The following is a 22,183-nucleotide window of genomic DNA, read 5'->3' as shown; positions in this document are numbered from 1 at the left end:
CTTTCAGATAATATATAAATATTGTGCACCACCAGGAGGCGACAGACTAAAGTCAACCATAATGGTCCAAAATGTCACATGTTCAGCCATCTGGTTATAAACAGGCAGACTTGAGAAAATTCTACACATTTACCACACGTTTTCAAACACTTCATACAGCGAGAAAATTATTTAAATTCAAATGATTAAGAAAAAAGGTAAGTGCACAGGGCTGGTATGGTTCAATTTCTCTTTTTTTCTAATACTTTATTTGATTTTTAGAGAGATTCAAATAATGGACGGGGTAAAAAAATAGGGGACCACCTCAGGAAACTTGCTTTTTCTTGACAATCTCTTACCTAGAAACACTTCACAAAGAACAAAGAAAACACTTCAATTTCAACTTTTAGTGTGACTTTATAGGGTAAATGCTGATGTAAGTTGGTTACCTGTGTACAAGCTTTTATGAGAAGAAGCTGTAGAGATAGGAGAACCCAACGATTCCAATGATGGTACAGCACAATGTTATCATCATCTTTTTCTGTAGAGTTAATAAGAAATACACAATTATCAGACAGCTGCAGCCCCAAGAATAAGGTTTTAAATAACATTCATTGTTCACATTCATGGGACAACTGGTTTGAAAAAATGATTGAGCCAAAGGAGAACAAAGGGGCACAGATATTTGGGTATGTGTGTGTTTGTGTGTAGAGAGAGGAAGGGTGAAAAACTTACCTCCTGTTGGAGACTTGTTGTGCACCTTTAAAAACTGTACTTTGCATCAAAATGGTTAACATGCTGCATCAACAATCTGCTGACAACAGCGACTACAACTCATCATAAACATACACTGCTCTTCTATAACATGCAATCATCAAAAAGTTTAAACATTGTTAAATATTAACCTTCTATCAACCACAAAGGGACATGCATGATATAGCAAGGAAACACAAGTCAACCAAGTCATTAAAAAACATAAAATCTTTAATTTTGAATAAAATCTGTGGCACTTTAATTTAACACAGTGAACAACGGCTTTAGTTTTCTCCTCCTGCTCTTATTGCAGCCCATGCCGATGGGTAAAGTGGTGTGGGAATAAAAAGGCTTGAGCAGTCGGAGCAGTAGGATTTAACAGTCGAGGGCAGAAGCCAAAAGAGCAGACTGCTCGGTCAAAAGACCAAGCTGGGGAGGCCTCTCACTCTCAAGAGCTACCTCCCTGCACAACCAGAATTAAAAGGAACCATTCAGGCAACAGAAACAAAGACTTCCCTCATGAATGCCAGCCCTCATAATGCGTCGGACATTTACCCCTGCATGTGGTCAATACCTGTTGATAGTGAGTGGAAACTGTGTCTCTGATAGTCTGTGTGCACAGCCTGAATCACCTGCTTTAACTGCCATATTAAAGCTCTGGGTGATTACATGCGCATGGTGGTTCAATAAACTCTCCTTTAGACACTCTACCGAGATAAAAACACCTAATGAAACGATTGTGACAAACCAGAAATAAAATATGTTGCCAGTTTTAAGGTACACTCAGCTAAAAGTAATGCATTCGACAGCCCTGTAATAAATCTCAACTTCATTTGGTTTAGATTAAGATATATAAGTACTCATTTTCATAATTTCACCAAGCTTGTTTGTCTGTTTGTCAGTAAGACAATGGAAAAAGTGCTGGTTCAGGAAACTTAATGAAAGGCTTGGACATTGGTAAAAAAAGAAATATAAAATTATAAAAATCAGACATACAAATAATTTTCTTTTTTGTTAACATTGCGAGGTAGGACATTTGGCCTTGGCAGAGGTCTGTGTTCTCCAAATGCCCTTCTAGTTATATATAGGTTTGGTTTAAACTGTTGCAGATATGTGTGGATTCAACCTAATGGTCTCTTTCAAGGTTGGGTTCAGTTCCTCAGAAATGTAGTTTAGTCTCTTTGTATCAATGAAGTCAGACTTGTTTAAAAGTTCATGAGAATAGGATTGATCACAGGGCTGTTGTGGAATGCAATAGTTTTAAATGTTGGCAACTGACGTGTGGTTTTACAGTAGAAATATATGGACACCTAAAATATGCCAGGAAATGCTAATCCCACTGGTGAAGTGCGACCAGTCAGGGAGGCCTCACTGACCATTCACACCATTAAAAAAAGTATAATAAATATATTACTATGACTTACTTATAAGACTATTCTGCACTGAAATGGAAATATCTAGGGTCACTATAAGTCTCATTGGCATTAAAACATAAATGTTTTTACAGCTCTTCAACAGGAGAGAATCAGCTCTCTCTATGTAGGAGGTCAAGATGGTCAACATTGTAGCGGGTTAACAAAAATAAACGAATATTCAGGCATTTCTCCAAGACGTAGCAGGGTTTGGATAAGTCTTAAAGCACTGGATGCGTGTTTATCTACCTAAACTGTCTTTTATTTGCTCATCTTAGCTTCACCTAACCATTACATTTGTTTGCATAAGCATCATCCTTCATTTAAAAACACCAGAACCACTGGGCTCTACAAACTCAAGAATCACAAGTGAGCACACCGATCCTCTTCAAGTTAAAGAAACTAGCCAAAGAAAGGGTTACATATAAACAACACAAATAATAATAATATTATTATTCACATGATCATCCGAGCTTCATTACAGAAAAATAAACAAATGTTGACATGTGAAAGTGCTGGAACTCCCCCCAAACCCAATAAATCCAAATACAGTGAACATACAGTAGCTAGCTTTTAAATCACAAAATGTGTCAAGGCTCATAAAAAGGCAAGGAATAATGATAAGGGAGGTGATGTGCTTCTACAGGGCTTCACATGGGTCCAACCTACTGGATGTTTAAAATCAATTTCAGATGAGGAACACGTCCGGGCTGATTCTTTGGTATCAAATGTTGGACAATGACATGTTTAGTTACGCTAAAGTGATCAGTTAATTTTCAATTCTCCTTTCTCTCCTCCATAGAAGTACAACAGCTATTGCACCTCATGTCAGCGTCAGTCTTATTTCCTCATTTGCAGCAGAGCATCCTCAAACTGCCAAAGCAGAGTGGGGTCAAACAGACCCTCACTGACAGGCAGTTCTGATTGGCTAAAAAGTCTGCGTAATTATAACAAGTCTCGTAGGTCTTCTTTCTTTTTTTTTCCAGAGGTCAAATATAACACTTGTCCTTCTGTTTTTATAAATATTATCTTATCCATATAGAGTGATCAGCATTAGCTTTCTCTTTGTGGGGCCAGTTGATGGGAGGACGAATGAACTGATGATGGCAGAAGTCCTTTTACACTGTCTGTGTGAGGATGATGATGAGGAGGATGACAAGGACCACAGCACAGACAACACCAATTATGATCATCTTCTACAGAGAGGGAGACAATAAAAGAGAGACTGATGTTAATGGCGGGGAACATGAGCATTGAAAGAAGCCCGCAAACCAATGAAACTCATTTCTAGCTCTGCTTTATTTGTTCAGCGGTAACCAGAGGCAAGTGCTGCAGAAATGAGAAAGATACACACCCAGGAACTTTGAAAACACACAAACACACCTCAAGTAAGCCCTGTGGATAAAAAGAAAACACACAGAGCCAGAGGAAAAGAGCATGCAAACCCTTTTCCAAAGCGCGCTACACCCAACAGAGCTTATTTGCTCCAGAGTTACTCACCCTCAGCTCTCCTCTTACTCAAACAGCTCATCAGCTTGTCTTCAATCCAACTGACAACCCAATTATGAGAGCTAGTATGGCCAGCAAGACCACCACAACCACCACTATAATCACCATTTTCTGTTGGGAACAACCAAATAACAGACAGTACCATCAGGGCTCAGTGGGAAACAACAATAAGTGTATCCCTACTTTGTTATAAAATATACTACTGCAACGTAAATATAATATATAGAAGAAGTACTTCCAAATCATTTAAGAGGAAGTAGTAATACCACAGAATGTGTAAAACAGGAAGTAAATGTTATTACTTAATATACAAGTTGATTCAATGTTGTACTTTTATGAGAGCAGAAGTATAAAGTTGCATAAAATGGAGATACTTAGGTAAAGCAAACAACTTTGTACAATGCTTGAGTAAATGCACTTATTTCCTTTCCACCACCGGGTCGAATTGTGGAATATGTACAGTACAATATATGTTAACAATGGCCATATCAAATATCACAAATGCACACTGTAGTGTTAGGTAACCTCTCAGAGTTTCAATCTAGCTGAAGTCTGACAAACCAGTTTTGTTTTAGTGCAACAGTGTTTACTTTTCTGTTAACTTGGCAAAAGTTATTTTCACACATATACTTTAAAAGCCTGAGGAAGAAGAGGAACATCTTCAAACACACACAAAACGAAAGAGTAATGCAGCAACTGTAAACAAAGACAACGTTAAGGTTAAAGCTGTAGAAAGAGAACAGAGAGAGAGAAGAGTGTCGAAGCTGTGAGGTTGAGTATGTGTGTGAGTGTGAGTGTGCGTTTGTATATGCAGGTGGGAGGGGTGGTCTGGTGTTGGGCTGGTCACTGGTTTTAAAAGCACAAGGGGTCCACAGGCGACAGGGTGGAGGCTCAGAACAGAGCCGGTAGGATGGTGAGGGGCAAATTATCACAGGTGAAGATCAGGGTCTTGATGGTGGGGGGTGGTCTTCATGTTGTCAGGCAGGCTTCCCAAAAGCAAAAAAACTATTGGGCATTTAAATAACAAAAAATCCCTGGGTTAGAAATCCTGTTGTTTTTTTTTAGGTACCAATTACATAATAAAATGTGATCCAGGACGACGGGTTTGAATTAAGGTCTATAGGTTTGGGGAATTATCAGATGCTTCAACATTGCACACGGTTCACATTGGTGCAAGGTCATATGAACAACACAGATTAAATGACTAAATCATATTCTGATACAAGGGCATGGAACTTGAATCTGACTCAGTCTTTGGCCTGGCTGTAGCAATACATCACGTTATTTGTATTATCTCTCTTTTCTCTGTACAGCATTATAGAGCAACAAATACATCCTTAGCTTGTATTTAAATTCCAATAGCATTTATCTCATGATGTTGTATTGTAAATCGGTAAACTAAAACTATTTCCGTTGCTTTTGGGGAACCTGACCGCTCCTCCTGACTGCGGTCACTCACACGGCGAGCCTCTTGCTGAAACTTTGCAGCTTTCTTTGTGTCCGCTACGGCTCGCTCCACAAAGCCCACTGACTGGTCCATGTTGTTCTCAATCCTTTCAATCATCCCACCCTAACATGGGGCACGGTGTCAGAGGTGACGAAAAGCAACAAAAAAAGATGAATTAAACCCACGAGAGAGAGAAACAAAAAGCGAAGCACACAGATTGCAACAGTCGTGTGTGAGCGGCTCTGCAGGACGAGGGAGTGTGATGTGTACGTACTGTTTGTGGTTTAAATGTTTCAAAATGTGTCTAGGCAGAAGAAACAGGGAAGAGGTCACCGGCAGCAGACTGGTGCAGCGGTCGGTTAAATGACATTACCTTGCGTGCTTTGCCCTGATGCCTTATAGCCTTCTTGGTCTGTTCCCTAGCCTCTGTTATATGGTCCTCTGACTTGGATACATTCTGCTCTATGTTGTCAATACTGTCACCCTGAAAAACACAAAACAATCAATAAGTTACAGAGCAACACTTCACAGGCAGAACAACTGCACAGTACATTGGTTTAAATACATACAGTAATACATCTGGTATCACACCTTACAAGACTGATTATACTGTTAAAAACATATACTGTTAGTTGTGACTCCATAAGGATTTTTGTTTTAAATATCGAGGAGAAAGATTCAGTTAAAGGTGGGGTAGGTAAGTTTGAGAAACCGGCTCGAGATACACTTTTTGTTATATTCCATGGAATGCTCTTAACATCCCGATAGCAATGAATATCTTAAGTGCTTTGACAAAAAAAAATCCATAAAAAAAATGTCATCTGTGGAAGCCGTAGTACTGTAAAAAGCACGACCAATTATTTTAGCCGGCCCGGCTAAAGTAACTGGATGGCCTACCTGCCTGTCAGCCTTCCATCTGTGCACAAACTTATCTCATGCCTTCATTGGTCATGTGCGCGTTCGTGTGTGTTGGAGGAGGGGCTCTGTAAGGAAGTGGCAGATTTTCTCCGGTTGTGTATTTTCAAATTCTAGCGATCTCGAGCCGGTTTCTCAAACTTACCTACCCCACCTTTAATGCTGAATTTATTTTAAAAACAAACAATAACCTTCAAATAAAATGTGTTAAATTCAGCTTCCAGCCTTGTTTTACAGTTCAATTGAAGTACGCTGCTATCAATTAATATTTTGCATAATAGTTTTTTCCCCACATCACAAGGGTCTGGATGCACATTTAATAATTGTTCCCTCATTGGGAGAGAATCAGCCATACATGTTTTACTCAGATGGAGAGTCTGTTGTTCTCCATATTCAGCGACTAGCAGACATATCAGCATGGTAAGAGTAGTTAGCATCTTTTATTTGTAGACTGTTAGGCTGTTACTGGCAGTGGCTGATAAAGCGGTAGCACGTGTGATTCACACATCAAATGGGAGATCTTCAAGTGGGTAGATATAGATGAAGTTGCGGGTTTCAGTTTACTTCCAAACACCCTACCATGTATGCTGTCAAAACATAAACTATGCTAATCAAAACTCTTGCTCTGCACTGGCAATTTGGCCAGTGATGTGAGGAAGACTGTTTCCCTGTCTATTTGTGTCAAGAGTTTGCATAGACAGTGTTTAGCATTTCCAAATGCGTGATGTATTTCATCTAGCTTGCCCCGGGTACGCTTGAATCTCATATTTTAGTGAAGTGCACAGACAAGATCCAATATAAACATAACAAAAACACATTTTTGAGTTCAACGTATCTTACAAAATACACAAAACAAACAGCAGGAGGGAAGCCCTTACCTCAAACAAGCTTTTCCCTCAGAAAGCATGGTTCAAGCAGTAAGAGATATGTGGTTAGACGTATTAATCCATATGCATACAGTGACTGACCAATCAACAATATGTGTTTGTTTCCATTATAGTGTGAAGTATGCTCTGATGACGTGTACAATGATGCTTTATTTGTACATCTTACTAAATGCATTCAGGTAGATTCCATCAATGTTTGGTGATGAGATGAGGTGGCAGAAGAGAATAAAGAGAGGAGTAAGAGAGGCATGGAGCTGGAAAAGAGGAAACGGATGGAGATTGATAGTAAGACCACAGAAGAGACAGGAAGATGGAGTTGAATACAGTCAGGACTGAACATAAAGATAAGGGGAAAGATTCAGAATGAGTGAACAAAGAATGAAATGGAGGAGAAGTTCCTAAAGTACTTGATGGGTGGATGAAATGATGGGCAGGTGGATTTTGAGGAGTGTACCTGGCTCTCCACCAGCATGGCGATGTCTACAAACATATCGTGCAGCTCCTTGATGCTACTTTCTAGACGGACAATGTCTTTGTGTCTGGCTTCAATCTCACTCAGAGCTTGTTTAGAGACCCCAGCATCCACAATCTGTGAGAGGAGAGGTTTATTGTTAATAGCAAACAAACAGCACAATAATCTGCCTAAATTAAGATCTGTATTTGTGTTTTTTTCTGAACATTCTGGCTGATAGAGGTTTGCTGTAAAGGCAGCTCGTTAAAACAGGAAGAGTTCAAATGAGTGACTCATGGTGATTCAGAGAAATATTTAAAAGAGGTGACACTACTTCCTTTAAATTGAAACGACAATTCATTTCTTTCAAACCTGGCAACCTGTGTTAGCTCAAGAAGATTTAGACTAAAGGGGCTGGCTGTGGCTCAGCAGGTACAATGTAAAACCACTGCATGTTAAGTGAGTAAGTGAAGTTAACTTGAGAAAGACACTGGACATTCAGAGAGCTAACAATAAAGGTGCGACATTGGTGAATAATGAGAAACTAAACCTAATGAAATGTTTTAAATGTATGGATTAAATTATTTAGGAATATGTTAATTGAAACGGATTAATTATGTATTACGGTGTTCCTTTCTTTTCATACAAAGTTGCCGTTCAGTTCGGATTCAGGTCAGGTTATGTTTTTTTATCATTTGTTTCTATAATGTCATTAACAATAACAAATTAGTGTATCTCATACATTTCACCTCACCATATATTATTATTGTACCCAATGCAGTAGAAAATGCCACACTTTATTATTGATGTTATAAACCTCCATTTTGAGATGGTTAGCATTATTACTCACTTGACTGCAGTAGAAAAAAAAGACAATCTCTTAGGTTACGACATAAAGATTTTGTACCGTCATTATAAAAACTACAGCATGTGATCAGGTTTGTGAGGTTTGAAAGGTATGTAGGAAATACAAGTTGTTTATCCTTGTGAAAAAAAAAAATCTTCCCAAACTGCACGGGACATCAACCACCTTCTCAGCAGAGCAGACACAGAGAGGAACCCCCAGCTGATGAAGTGCATAGAGCACAGGCCGTTGTCTGATCAGTAGCTACACACTGGTGCTTAATATCTCAGATGTTTCATTCATCTTAATAAGGCCTCAGTCTTTGCCCATTGGCTGTAAGTTAGCATGTTTGGAGTCAATAAGGCCCAAGAGAGCAAACTGACTGTGCAGCAGGCTAAATCACATGAACAGCTAATCTTTAACTAGGTGATCTGAGGCTTCAGGTTTTACTGAACTCCTGAGTGCTAGCTTCAACCGCATTATGATCATGTCAAGGCCAAGTGGACGTTATGATACTGTATAACAAAATGGAGATGCACATGCACACACACATACTTACCCCTGCAGTAAACACAGCAGCATTGCCGCTCTCCAACATCTCCTCCAGTTCGTCATCTGTTGTTGCTTTTCCAGCTGGAGGGGAAAGGTAAATGTTACTGACGAATCAGATCTCTGGTCCATCACATGACTTTAGAGCCGACACTCACTGATCTCTAGTTGTCTCTGAATACGTCCTTTACTCCTCTCCCTGAAGTCCACCTGGGCTTCATTATACTTTGTCATTACCTCCACAAACTTCCTGGACAGCACTGCATGCTGGGGGACAACAAGCCAAAGAAAATTAGCATAGAAGTAGCCTTGGTCGATAGCTGTTGCCACGGTTTTAAAAGCTCTATTTTCCGATTTTTGTAATATTACATGCATGTTGGTTCATTTTTGTTTTCTCTTAGTCTTTTCTTTATCTTAAAAATGTGCAGTTTTATTTGTAAAAAACTACATTATATATTCATTGAGTATTGATTCAGTGCTTTAGCAGTGCATCATCTGAATGTACAGTAGACATGCCTGTGGAGGAAACTTCAGATGGATATAATCTACCTGTGATTTACGTATCCGAATGTCAGCCGACACCCTCTCCTGCTCCTCTGACTCCAGATTCCTCTCGATGCCTGAGAAGCAATCCAAACAACTCATTTATGATTCAGCTTTCAAATCAACTTCACATCAGCAGAAATTCTCATTAAATCCAAAAAACATCCCCATGTTATTACACACTGATAATGGATGTGTGTGTGGTGGGCAGACTCACTCTTAAGTTTGTTTCTTGCATTGTTGGCCATCTTCTTTATGTCATTGGTGATTGCCTCCAAGTCATCCTGCGTTTCTAAGAAGGGAGAGACATGTTACAATAAACAGCTAGAGCGTAGAGAAAAGTTAAAGGAACCACTAGAGGTTAAGGTTTCTACTTGTGAACTCAGGGCAAATACATTTGACTCGACTTCATGAAAAAGCAGTGATCTGATATCTCACAACAATAAAAGTGCAATTTGTAAATGCATTCATGCCTACTATGCATGGAAGTTGATGTACAAATATGTTATTAGGCAGCTGGTTACGGTTAAAGACAGCTTTTCTTTTACCGTTTATTTAAAAAAAAGCTCCACTGCTGACAGCTTAGTTGTGTGCTTGAACTTGAAAGAAACATCAGTTTGTCATGGTCAGCCATTTTTGCATTTGTCAATAGAGAACCGCAGTCCTAAAACCCGGAAGTAAACTCCTTCCGGTTCCTTCGTCAAAAACGCAATGCAATTTCTCCATAGGATTTTGGAAAATAGCTCGAATTAAAGTCTGTGGTTGACACACATTTAAGAGACGGATCACGTTTTGTTCAGCCGGATAATATCCACATGTCTACCCTACTTTTATAATTTTCGAATCATAAATCTAGTCGCCAGAAGCAAAATGCTAATGTTATGCTATAAACGAACTACAGCAGGGTCGCTGCTTCAACGTCACGCCAACTTAAGATCCATATTCAAACATACCGATTCTAAATGGTACAAGTTGAAGCGTTTGTTTGAACAGTTTGCAGGAGGCAGGTACTTGCTTTCAAGCAGAACAGGGCAAACAAACTTAGCGAGAGTGTTTTACGTGTTCGGTGTAATGACGTAAAACGGCCTGGACAACTTCTGTAGTCCTATTCAGCCACATGTTAACAACCATCGTTTTTCAGACACGTAAACGCTTCAAAAATCACCAGCTGATGTATTTAATGCCGTAGAACAAAACGTGATCTGTCTCTTCAATTTGTGTCAAACACAGACCTTATTTCGAGCTATTTTCCAAAATCCTATGGAGAAATTGCATTGCTTTTTGTCGAAGGAACCGGACATGGTAAAAATGCTAACTTACTTCCGGGTTTTAGGACGCGTCACTGCGGTTCTCTATGTAAATGCATCTTACAATGAAGAAACAGTAAGGGTTATGGTTCAGGTACAGGAAGGGTTATCTTACTCTGATCTGATGTGGGAGCAGACAGGATGACCGAGTAAAGCTTTTTGACTTCAGCCACGTTCTCATCAATTTTGTCGATACTACTCCTGATGTCTTCAATCTGAAACAAACACAAAAACCTTAAATGTCAAGAAGGCGACCAATAATAGTAGTGCGTCCCGACACACACCGATAGTAACACTGACCTGACCGAAGAACTCATCCATGAAGGCTGCATTGTCCATAGAGATCTCCACCTCGTCGTCATCTTGATCACACGTCTAACAGAATGAAGCAAAGGGTGCATCAGAGAAGTAGCAGTTTCCAGCTGGCCAGAGAACGTGTGGACTCGGAGGGTATTACATGTTGTCCTACAGCTCAAAGTATAAAGCATCTCATCAACACTTTGGGATTAAAGGTTTATTCAAATGTTCAACAACAAACATTTTATTTCACTCCTCTTTGTCATGTGTGTCTTCTCACTGTACATGACCTTGTGTTGTATGCCCTTTTTGAGGCAATATGGACAGCACTTAATCATATGGTTGGTTTAAATGAGCTCTACACACAAATTGCATGGCCTAAAGAGAGAAACAGATAACACGCTATCAGCTGGACTGAAGTTGTTACTTTCAGTGCCCAGATAAACCCACCCTATGTTGTTAGCAATTATGGATACATACAAAATCACCTGAGGCCAAAACACGCCTCCAAACCATCTCTGCCATTCAAAACCCTCTGCGTACACCAGATAGCATGCAATCCTGATGTCTTCTGTGGATTGTAATGCTTTGTGAAAGCCCTATTTTCCATTATAGGGCTAGGTATAAATTAAAGTTGTGTTGGGGTGTGTTGATTGACCAAATCCATGGCTCGGTTCAAATCATAGAGCAAGAGTAATTCAAAGAACAAGTAAACTAAGACTCTGACAAACCATTTAAATGCAAGCGCTGGACACTTTTTGCCTCAACAGTGGCCATCTTGGGGATGTGTTTTGGGTTCATTTAGCAGTCTGTATTGATTTGGTACTGATAAAAGGTAATCCGATTGCTGGATCATCATTTTATGCAAGTGATAACAGACGTCTTTCGTTTGAGACAACGCTACCCTTTCCAAATTCACGCACTATGCAATAAAGTACATAGTGTAAAGGAGAAGTCTACTAATGAAAGTATCCATTTTGAGATAAAGCATGAGTTTTATATGCCAATACCAATATTTGGGATGCTGTGAATTATGACAGATATTTTGTGAAAATAGTGCAATTGTTTTAATCTAATTTAATAACTAAATATTACAGAGGTATGCTCCATAGATGTTTTTTGTCAGAGTAAAAGACCCTGAACAGCATTTAGACCTTGATCTAATAATAATAATTCACTAATTTAATTGCTTCCTGGTGAGTAGGTCAGCGTGATATACGAGCCAGAAATATCCGTCTGACCCTAATCAGCAGGCACCCAATACTCAGAAAGTTTCCCTCTCCTGGAGCCATAAATACGTCACACGGTGCAATCAGTAAACACAGGGAGGTGCCGCAGGTTACCCGCAGATCGCTGAGCACTGCTGCTGAATATTTACACGGTGAGGGACTAGGGCCGGGCTCCAGGAACTCAACCTGTTTTTAACTGACTCAAAAGAAACCACAGCTGAGGAACAGAGTAAACAGACATCACAGGGCCGTGCTATGACGGAGATAGGTGGAGGAAATAGGAGTGAAACAATTAATTAGGAAGCTCACTTTGTTCCTTGTCTTTCATTAGCTTCTGCATTTTACAGTCAAATGTGTTTTCACAGAGCACCTACAGACTGGTGCTGTCAAACTTAACTTTTTACACATGTGGTTTGTGTTTGGTAATGGGTGACAGAGAGTCTGAAGTCTGGACACTTGACTTTCCCTGAGAAAGTCAGCCTGGATCAAAGTCAAGGCTTGGAAAATGTTAGCCAACACAGCTGTGGACTTCCCTGCTCGCTCGTGTCACTCTGCCTCAATCTCTTATCTAGTTATCTGAATAGATATAACACATTATTAATGCTGTACTTGAATGACTCTAACATATATTATTTTAGACTTCCACATGAAGTAATATTCATTCATATGTTCGAGTTTATACGATGCGCAATACAATATTTGATGAAAGGAACTTGGCGCTAGCTGTCAAAATAAGTAATAACTTGAGTTGTCTGTTTGCAGTAGATTTATCGTAATTTATTTCTATCATTATTTTGGCAAAACGGTTAGCATTTTCTGCTTGTCTTTATCATTTAATAGTTAACTTATTTGTTTTAGAGTTTTTACACAAACATACGGCTGTGGAACTCATAATAGCCGTGTTTCTCTTTATACCCATTTTACTGTATTCAGACATTTTATAAACTTAATTATTAACAGAGAAAAACATATAGCAGATGAATCCATGATTCAAAGCAACACATCGTTGGTCTTTCTGTTCAAATACTGAGTTTCAGCCTTTAACCTTCTACCCCTCATGAAATTTGAATTGCAAATGTAGCTATTTGGTTTAGCCGGATGTACTGTAACTAACAACAACTGTGAACGCAGAGATCCCTGGACACACACTCTTGCACACACTGATTGTTGTTTTTAGACCTGCTCTCTGCAAGTTATTCATCCTACACACAGCCCTCTGCAAGTTATTCATCCTACACACAGCCCTCTGCTCTACACATTATGCTCCCTCACAGCCTTTCTGCAGCAGCAAGATAAGAACGCACTCACTTCCTTCCAGTGTCTCTCATTCAGCAAAAATCAAGAGGAAAGGGACAGACGTGTGCAACAAAGGCTTAAACAAACCGAACAGACCAAGGCCACAGCAGCACTCACATCAATATGACAACAGTTTGATACTGAAGAAAATGTAGCCAAGTCAGGGAGAAAACTTTTACAACATTCCTCGTTAAACACACTTGCTCATCATATGATTCAACCTGGAGACAGCTGTTACAGTGAGAGTTCATGAGACATGCTGTAACCCTGCATTGTTTCTGACCACCACATTAGGGTTAGAAGTTCAATGCACAGTGCAACCCTCCATGAGTAGTTGATGTCTTGAAAAAGAAGTGTGAGAGCCAATATAAAAGTAGGGCTGAAGCAAGAAATTATTTTAATATCGATTAATCTGGTTGTCAGTACAAAACACAAATATATTCAATACAATTGGATACAAAAAAAAGCAGGAAAGCAGAAAATATCCATATTTGAGGGATCAAACACATCATGCCATTCATTTAACAATTAATTGACTATCCAAATAATTTGCGATTTGTCTAACAAATAAATGCTTAGTCGCCTTATAGCTGGAGCTGCAACTTTAATTAGCTATTTGTGTACTGTGGAAATAGATTCACGTTAACCACTATTTTAAAACATTTCCGACAACATTTGTCTAATGCTCATGGAAAATAACACCCATCCACTATTCATTTCTATAAGAGAAATAAATGAATAGTGAATCAACTACATGTATTGCCATTCTGTGCCGCTGTGCCAAAATGCTGACTGACAGAGTGAACCATGCAGCAACACATTTAAATTTTCTCTCCGTTTTTGTGAACGAAGTCCAAAAAAATGCTATAATCTCGTGCTTAGTTGCATCAAGATTGTGTAATACATTAGATTTAAGCAATAGCTCACGACAGGCCGTGGACCCCCTTAACTGTGATATAATGACCATATATCACGGCCTGAAGTGAGCTATTGCTTTTATAAAACGGTTACCAAGTGTGGCAATATGAAAGAAAAATACACACTCTAATTTAAATAGTTTTTATTAGTAAATAATGATGTTCAAAATAAAATAGTCCCTCTGTTGCCTTCTACATGAAACATAGTGCGAGGTGGTTGCTATGCAACAACACTAACAGCTAGCGAACATATTAGACAGAGAGCGTTGATCCATTATTTGGCTATTTATTTACATTGATTTGTATGTTGCGATGTATTGTGCAGCCACTGAAAAACTCCAGCATCAGTAGCATGGCTTACGTGGTTACTTGTATAGGTGAGGTTGTTCTAGGCTGTTGCTTGGCGTGGCGAGAATATTGCTCCACTTTCTCCGGTCCCCGAGATTCGGCTTCCAGTAGCTCTGGAGAGAGCTTTCGCACCTGTGGCCACTAACGGTCGTCATTTCTCTGCTTTGTTTCACGACCCGCATCAGAAAGCTTTTGAATGGTGATACTTTTCCAGCTACCTGCTCTTCACGTAGCTCTGCATGTCGTCGTTTAGGTGCTTTTTTTTAGTGCTGGAGATAGGCACTGCTCAATCCACTCCTCCATAGTAAGGCCACCCCTGAGGTCGAAGTTAACCTTAAATGTTTCCATCTTAAGCTTTGTTAGTTAGTTAGTATCGTAACGGACGTAATGTAACAGTTGTAACTGTTGTAGCTTTTCTCAGACGCGGAGGGATACATGACTTGTGAAAAGTAACTACAATTCTACCTGTGATATACGCTCATTATATCACGGCTAAGAACCAATCAGATTGCTTGATTTGACTTGTCCGTTTTATAAAGAACAATAGAGCACACGCTGCACATCATGAGTGATTGACATGTTAGCTTGGATGCTTTCATGTTATTTCTATTCAAATCACTTCATTATGCTTGTTGTGTATTCAAAGCACCATATGTCATGTTGCATAACTCAGCTCAATAAGGCTATTACAGACAGAGGTTTTACTCTGACAATATGATCCTCTCTCTGCCTCTTGAACAGAACAAACAGCCCGGCTCTTTAACACAATTTCAATGGAGCCTCAATTATGACTGTATTTGTTTAGCTCTTTCTGAAAGTCAGATTAAATGTGCAACAGAGTAAAGAATAATCAAACCGACTGCAATGACAACAAAGGGCTCCCTCATAAGAAACTGGGAGGTAATTAACTTTCAGACTTTGTCCTCTAAGATTATAAATGACGTAATAGTAGCAGACAATAAACCTAACTTTGAGGTGGAAAAATAAGATAGTTCAGGAATATGAGGGCGTTCAGAGACTAAACTGAGCTGAATAGACAGATATATAGAATAATAATAGTGTTGTACAGCTGCAAAAACAAGACAATTAATCAATAACAAATAATCCGCATCAGCGATTGGGATCATTCTTAATAATTAAATCATTAAACAAAAACTAAAACGCAGGTTTGAGCAAGTCATATCTGAGAATTTGTTGCATCGTATGTCAGTATTTTTGGAATGTGTAATACAAAACAAGAAGATTTCCTGTTTTCTGGATATTGTATATACCGGTTTGACACAAAAAGGTTGTTCCCTTACAAAGAATTATCCTTGGTGTTTAGGGCATACAATAAACATATTTAGAGGAAATACAAATGCAGGCAAAGTACTGCCATGGTAAACACCATAAATATAGAATAGACAAATTGCAAAACAACTATCCAAAAATAATCTGGAAATGTATCAATTGTTCAATTTATTGTTAGTTGAAACCCAATGCACTAGATTTGAGTATGGGACGATTTAGTCAATGAGCCACTAATAACCCCCACAGCAGCAGGACGGGGGCCGGGGGTCAGATTTACAAACAGCACGGTGACAGAAGCCAAATAGCTCCCACAGGACTTAATTCAACGCTAAAATCTGACAAGGGATTTAAATACTCTACATGCCACAAAAGAAGCCATGTTAGTACTGAAGTACATTTCCCCATTCATCATGCTGGTATCTGAGCGTATCTGAGCCCGGTGGGGAAGTCACGTGACAGAGGCACACCGGGCCTGTAGGACAGTCAGTTTAGAGAAACATTGCTCAGAGCTGAAGAGGATATGGCTTTCACTGAAGGCAAATACCAGGAGGGGAATGGAACAGAAAGACTACAATTCTAATCATTCTGCCACATTAACATCAGCCTTTAATGAAACGTGGGAAACATGGCTACAAAAATCCAAATCCAAATATTTTGTATTATTGGTTAATCTGAAGATGATTTTTAGATTGTTCTGTTGGATGTTTGGTCTTTAAAATGTCAGAAAATGATCCATCCTAGTCTTTTTAAAAGCCCAAGGTTATGCATTTAAAATGTATTTTTGGCAGTCCAAAAAACATATATATTTAGTTTGATATAAAATAAATCAGAGAGAGGAGATAATCCCTGTTTTTGAGAGGATGAAAACAAAAAAAATAACAATACTATTATCAAAACAGTTGTCAAAAATGTTTTCAGACAATCCAATTATCAATTACTCTACTGATTGCATTCCCTCTCGCCTTCTCAGAGATGTTTTCGAATCAGTTGGAGCAAGTATTTTATTACTTATAAACACCTCTCTTAGCTCAGGATGTGTCCCAGCTGCCTTCAAACATGCCGTGGTCCAGCCACTACTTAAAAAGAAAAATCTCGACCCCTCCATTCTCGCATATTTTAGGCCCATCTCCCAGCTACCTTTTTTTATCTAAAGTCCTGGAGCGAGTAGTTTACGCCCAGCTGCAGTCTTTCTTAACCACGCATGGCATCCATGAAAAGTTTCAGTCTGGCTTCAAACCCATGCACAGCACTGAAACAGACCTTTTAATAGTTTTGAATGATCTGCTCCTAGCCGCCGACTCAGGTAGCCCAACTGTACTGTGCCGTTAGACCTGACAGCTGCCTTCAACACTATGGACCATAGCATCCTGTTGTCGCGGCTCGAACAGTCCGCAGGCATCACAGGCTCTGCCCTTGCATGGTTCAGGTCCTACCTGACAGACCGTAGCTTCTCAGTGCAGCTAGGTGCCTTCTCCTCTGCTAAAGCCCCTCTTACCTGTGGGGTTCCCCAAGGCTCGATTCTGGGCCCCATCCTTTTTCTACTGTACATACTGCCCCTAGGTTCAATTCTCACAAAACACAACATCCCCTTCCATTGTTACGCCGATGATGTACAGATCTATCTGCCTCTCAATTCAAATGTCAACTCATTACAGCCGTTGATGGACTGCTTAACAGAGATAAAATCCTGGCTGAGCCAAAATGTCCTCAACCTCAACGAGAGCAAGACCGAGGTCATCTTTTTTGGACCCCAACCTCCAGCCTCCCCGGTTGAAATTCTGGGCTCCCTCAATAAAAACATCCTCCCCTCTGTCATGAACCTTGGAGTGACCTTCAATAGCGCTTTTACATTTGATAAGCAGGTCAGCACCGTAGTCAAGACCTGCTTTTTTTAAATATGACTATTGGCCAAGACCAAGTCGTTTTTATCTTTTAAAGACCTAGAAAGGGTTATGAACGCCTTTGTTAACTCAAGACTGGATTACTGCAACGCTCTGTATGTGGGTATGGACCAGGCGTCAATTAGACGTCTGCAGCTAGTCCAAAACGCAGCTGCACGTCTTCTCACTGGCCATAAAAAGCGTGACCACATCACCCCAATTCTGGCCTCATTGCACTGGCTTCCAATTCGGTTCCGAATTGATTTTAAACTCCTTTTATTTGTTGGCTCCGGCTTATTTAGCATAACTCATCCATCGCTACACCCCAGCCAGAGCTTTACGGTCGGCTGACCAGCTGCAGCTGATAGTGCCCAAGACCAGGCTCAAAACCCGAGGGCACCGAGCATTCGCAGCAGCTGGCCCTAGGCTCTGGAACACTCTGCCCCTCCATGTGAGGTCGGCCCAGACCCTAGGGGGTTATAAATCTACACTTAAAACTCACTTCTTCTCTCTGGCCTTCTAGTCAAAGCGGAGCACGACTCCTGACTTTTCCCTGTGTGTGATTTTTTTTATTTTTGCTGTTGTATTTGTTGTAACGTGTTTTTATTGTAAAGTGTTTTTATTGTATGTACAGCACTTTGGCTCGACCAAAAATCGTTTTAAAAATGTGCTATATAAATAAAACTTGATTTGATTTGATATACATTGCTAAAGTATTTACTTATGTTGTTGCCATTTGTTTTATAGCTTGAGCAAGCAAAGGTACTCCAAGCTCTCTTACAGTGTGCAGTATAATCTATCACCTGTCAACATAGCTCCAGGTGAAACTACAACGCAGCGTTTTCTTGTTGCTCCTCTTTTCCAAAAGGCTACAGTCATCAGGTGATGTGATCATGCCTGTAATGAGGCCACATGATCATATGCTCACACAAACACGCAGGCTATAGGAAGTTACACATTGGATAGGAAACACAGTGATTGAATGTGGATACAAAATCATTTTAATGTAAGAAAGGGAAAAGAGATTGGACAGGAGCTAACATACAGTATATTGTCATCTACCCAAGTGACTTGCCTACTTCACCTGCTACCTGTACTTCCTTTCCCTGAAAAGGAGCCAGCTGTGGGAGATTAGAGACGCCTGGGGGGGGTGGGGATGCCGCAGCTTTAAAAACAACAAATATTTGGCCAGCAGTTTTAGGTAGCTATGGCAACACATCCAGACTTGGGTTACAATTTGGATCATGGCCCGACTCCCATGAGCAGAAACTGTATTTAGTGTCATTAACTCAACGATGGATGTCAACTAACTGCTGTGTAGGTTTGTAATCTGGCTGTGACAGCTAAATATAAAAAAGGTAACAAGGATTTTGGTTAAATCCATCCCAACTGAACCTTCATCAATATTACAACTAGGGATGGGAAGATATAGGATTTTATCGCAGCTGTAAAATACAGGTATTATTATGCAAGACTGAAAAGACTCACCTGCTATTTTTTATTTCTTTATACATGCAGGTAGACCTTATAATGTTTAATGACTTTGTTAAAAAGAGATACTTGTACTATTTGTGATGCATTACAAATATTTGTTTCTTTAAAAAAGTGATTCCAGTTTGTTTAAATGCAAATGTAGGCATATTCTGATGATTATGATGATTATATTGTGATTTTCAGATAGAAAAAATCATGACATGGTTTTTTTCTATACTATATTTGTTACAGCTTAACATGTTTTTAGAATGACTGCTAACTATGACTGCAAGTAACAAACAAATGTAGGGTGTTAGCCTATTTATCCACTGTATAATAATCAACAGTTTCAAGAACAATTTTGAGATCCATCCCAAATCCAAGATTGCATATTTGTCTCCCAAACATTTCTTAAACCAGAAGATTTCCACTTAACGTTCAGGCTACATAGATAAAAGCCACACATTTTCTGCTGGGACCAGAGTATTTTGACCGTTTTGCATGAACGATTGATTGGTTACCAATTAGTCGATGAATTTTTGACCAAATGAATAATCCACTAAACATTTCATCTTTAATGGCGACAGTCAATGAAAACAGAAAGATTACTTCTGCCCATGTCTGTTTTGATTACCTAAATGTCAAGGACAACATCATATTGTGGGAATTAAGCTCACCTATTGAGCTATACGACTTGTAAAATGACATCTGGTGATGCAGTTCAATTAATAACAATTACACTATGAATTCCTCTACATTGCAGTAAATACTTCAGCTGCACAGCATACAACATGGCTGAATATAGAGAAGGCAATATGTTTTACATATCTTCCACTTATTTTAAAATAGCTTTTTCAACCAACAGTGTTCCTTCATAATAGTTATGTCATCACATGGTACACAGTTGGTTCAAATGTATCAATTATCAAAGTTAAAGTAGAAATGGAAAGAAGACAACATGTCTTTCATAACCTAACATTTACATATTTTTCTCAGAAGCCTTTTTCCGGTGTAGTCAAGTGTACAGAGAGTATACTGAAGAGAAAAGGACACTTAACATTTCCTGGACACTACTTACCGCTTTGAGTTGCTCCAATCGATCCTTCATGTTTTAGACGGTATATTTAACACCTTTAGACCAAAGAGAGGACCACAGTAGTGTGTCAAATGGCTCAAAAACTAGTCCCAGTCTCTGAATTCTTCAACCAGCTGGCAAACTAGCTGCCGACAGAAACCCACCGCCAGTAAGAAAAACACTTAAAACTCCCCAGAAGTCTTGACAGAGGAGTCTGGGAAAAAATGACTTTTTCAGATAAGAGGAGTCTTTCCGTCGTTTTTCCATACAATATGGCTGCTGGGTTTAAAACCAGTGTTTTTTTCCTCAGCTAAATCTCCTCGCCCAGGGGATTAAAACAACAGTTGTGTAGAGCCGTATAATCTGCCTCTCCGCTGGCAACTAATCATTCTGAAACGCACTTTTCTGGTTGACGCATGCGCATACAAATCCATGTCCTCTGAGATGAAGCCACGCCCTGGGCCACCTGCAGCAGTGATGCATTCAGGTGTGGTAGGAATTACACCTCTCTTAAACCACCTCATACTTTGGAAACAATAACCAATCATTTAATCCACTGATTTAAATGTTTCATTTTTTACATCAATAAACCAAGTATGTTCTGGTACCACCTGTAATGTCTTCCTTATTTTTTAACAGCCTAACTATGTCTAATGTGTTCTGCTTTGTCTTGTTAAGTATTGACTTCTGTATGTACTCTCTGCAAACAGATTAACATCTATGAATGTATGTATTTACGTTTTTTAATACTTGGGCAAGACCTCTGGGCTCTCCACAATATAGACTTGTTGCACTACTTTATTTTGTATTTTTGTATTTTATTATATATGTTGGAGGAGCTCAGGTCATAAGATTTGAATTGCCATTTCTACACTGTAGCTTTGTGCATATGACAATAAAACCTTTGAATCTGAAAAAGGTATAATTTAAATCTATGACTTCTGATTCTCTCTCAACAATTGTAACATTTGAGGAATATTCGCTGGGATCTCAAGGATCTATCACGTAGAGGCTTTATAACCCTGTTCAGGTAGTAATAGCCAGGTAGAAGACACAAATCCCAATGAACGTGCACAATAACTCTCTGTAGACGGTCTCAATCATGTCGAGATCTTCGCCTGTGCCCTGAATGAAAGAAGGTGACTGACACCTGGTGGCCATGGACACGTTATAGAAAGTCAAATTATTCGAAACACCGTTGGAAATATTTTTAATTAAAAGCCTCGTTGTTGTGTCCTACACCCCACTTGTGTGTCTACACCGTCTTTCAAAATCTCCATCTAAAATAGTGACACAGCAGACTACACATAGCATGCTTCGTGTTTACATACCCACCCAGTGGTCCTTAGGCCTACCTGGATTATTACATCCTGTCCCTAAGGCAGTGGCTCTCAAACTTTTTCTGTCAGGCCCCCCCTTTGGAGAAAAAAAAAAGTCGGGCAACCCCAACACAAATAGTCACGTAATGGGCCAAGTTAACATTTATTAAAATACAACATGAACGTGAGCATTCCATTCAAAAAAATCAAAAAATCACTTTGCTAGAACAGTGATAATAAAACAATGCTCCATAAGTCTGTGTGATCAAAAAATAAATACATAATACAATTGTGGCTATGCTAGAACAATAAGTTATAATACTTTGCCACTTTGCAATCTGTGCAAAAAAATGAAAAGAAAGAAAATGCTGATATTTGCCAAGAAAGTGTGTCTTATCACAGGTTGCTGCAATGAGCCTGTTTTGCACAGCACATTTCTTCAAAGCGTGGTTGCAGGCTCAGT

General features: G+C 39.4%; 1 protein-coding gene across 2 annotated transcripts; it reads right to left on the bottom strand.

Moving 5' to 3' along the window:
- Positions 1-942: 942 nt before the first annotated feature.
- stx3a (syntaxin 3A) lies at positions 943-20,795 on the bottom strand. 2 transcript variants are annotated; one of them, XM_034139123.1, is made up of 11 exons: positions 20,405-20,795; positions 10,897-10,971; positions 10,712-10,811; positions 9,507-9,581; positions 9,296-9,366; positions 8,905-9,013; positions 8,757-8,830; positions 7,357-7,491; positions 5,474-5,584; positions 3,645-3,764; positions 943-3,340 (listed from the first exon to the last, which is right to left on the bottom strand). In XM_034139123.1, exons 1-10 carry the CDS (start codon positions 20,432-20,434, stop codon positions 3,675-3,677), a joined length of 870 nt encoding a protein of 289 aa, XP_033995014.1. In that variant the 5' UTR covers positions 20,435-20,795; the 3' UTR covers positions 943-3,340; positions 3,645-3,674. The 2 variants fall into 2 exon arrangements, with proteins under 2 accessions (XP_033995014.1, XP_033995021.1); XM_034139130.1 differs by lacking the exon at positions 3,645-3,764.
- Positions 20,796-22,183: the final 1,388 nt, after the last annotated feature.

This window comes from Trematomus bernacchii, unplaced genomic scaffold, assembly GCF_902827165.1.
Source record: "Trematomus bernacchii unplaced genomic scaffold, fTreBer1.1, whole genome shotgun sequence".
NCBI lineage: Eukaryota > Metazoa > Chordata > Actinopteri > Perciformes > Nototheniidae > Trematomus > Trematomus bernacchii.
The sequence above is the reverse complement of the archived record's forward strand: the minus strand, read 5'-3'. Positions and strand labels throughout refer to the sequence as shown.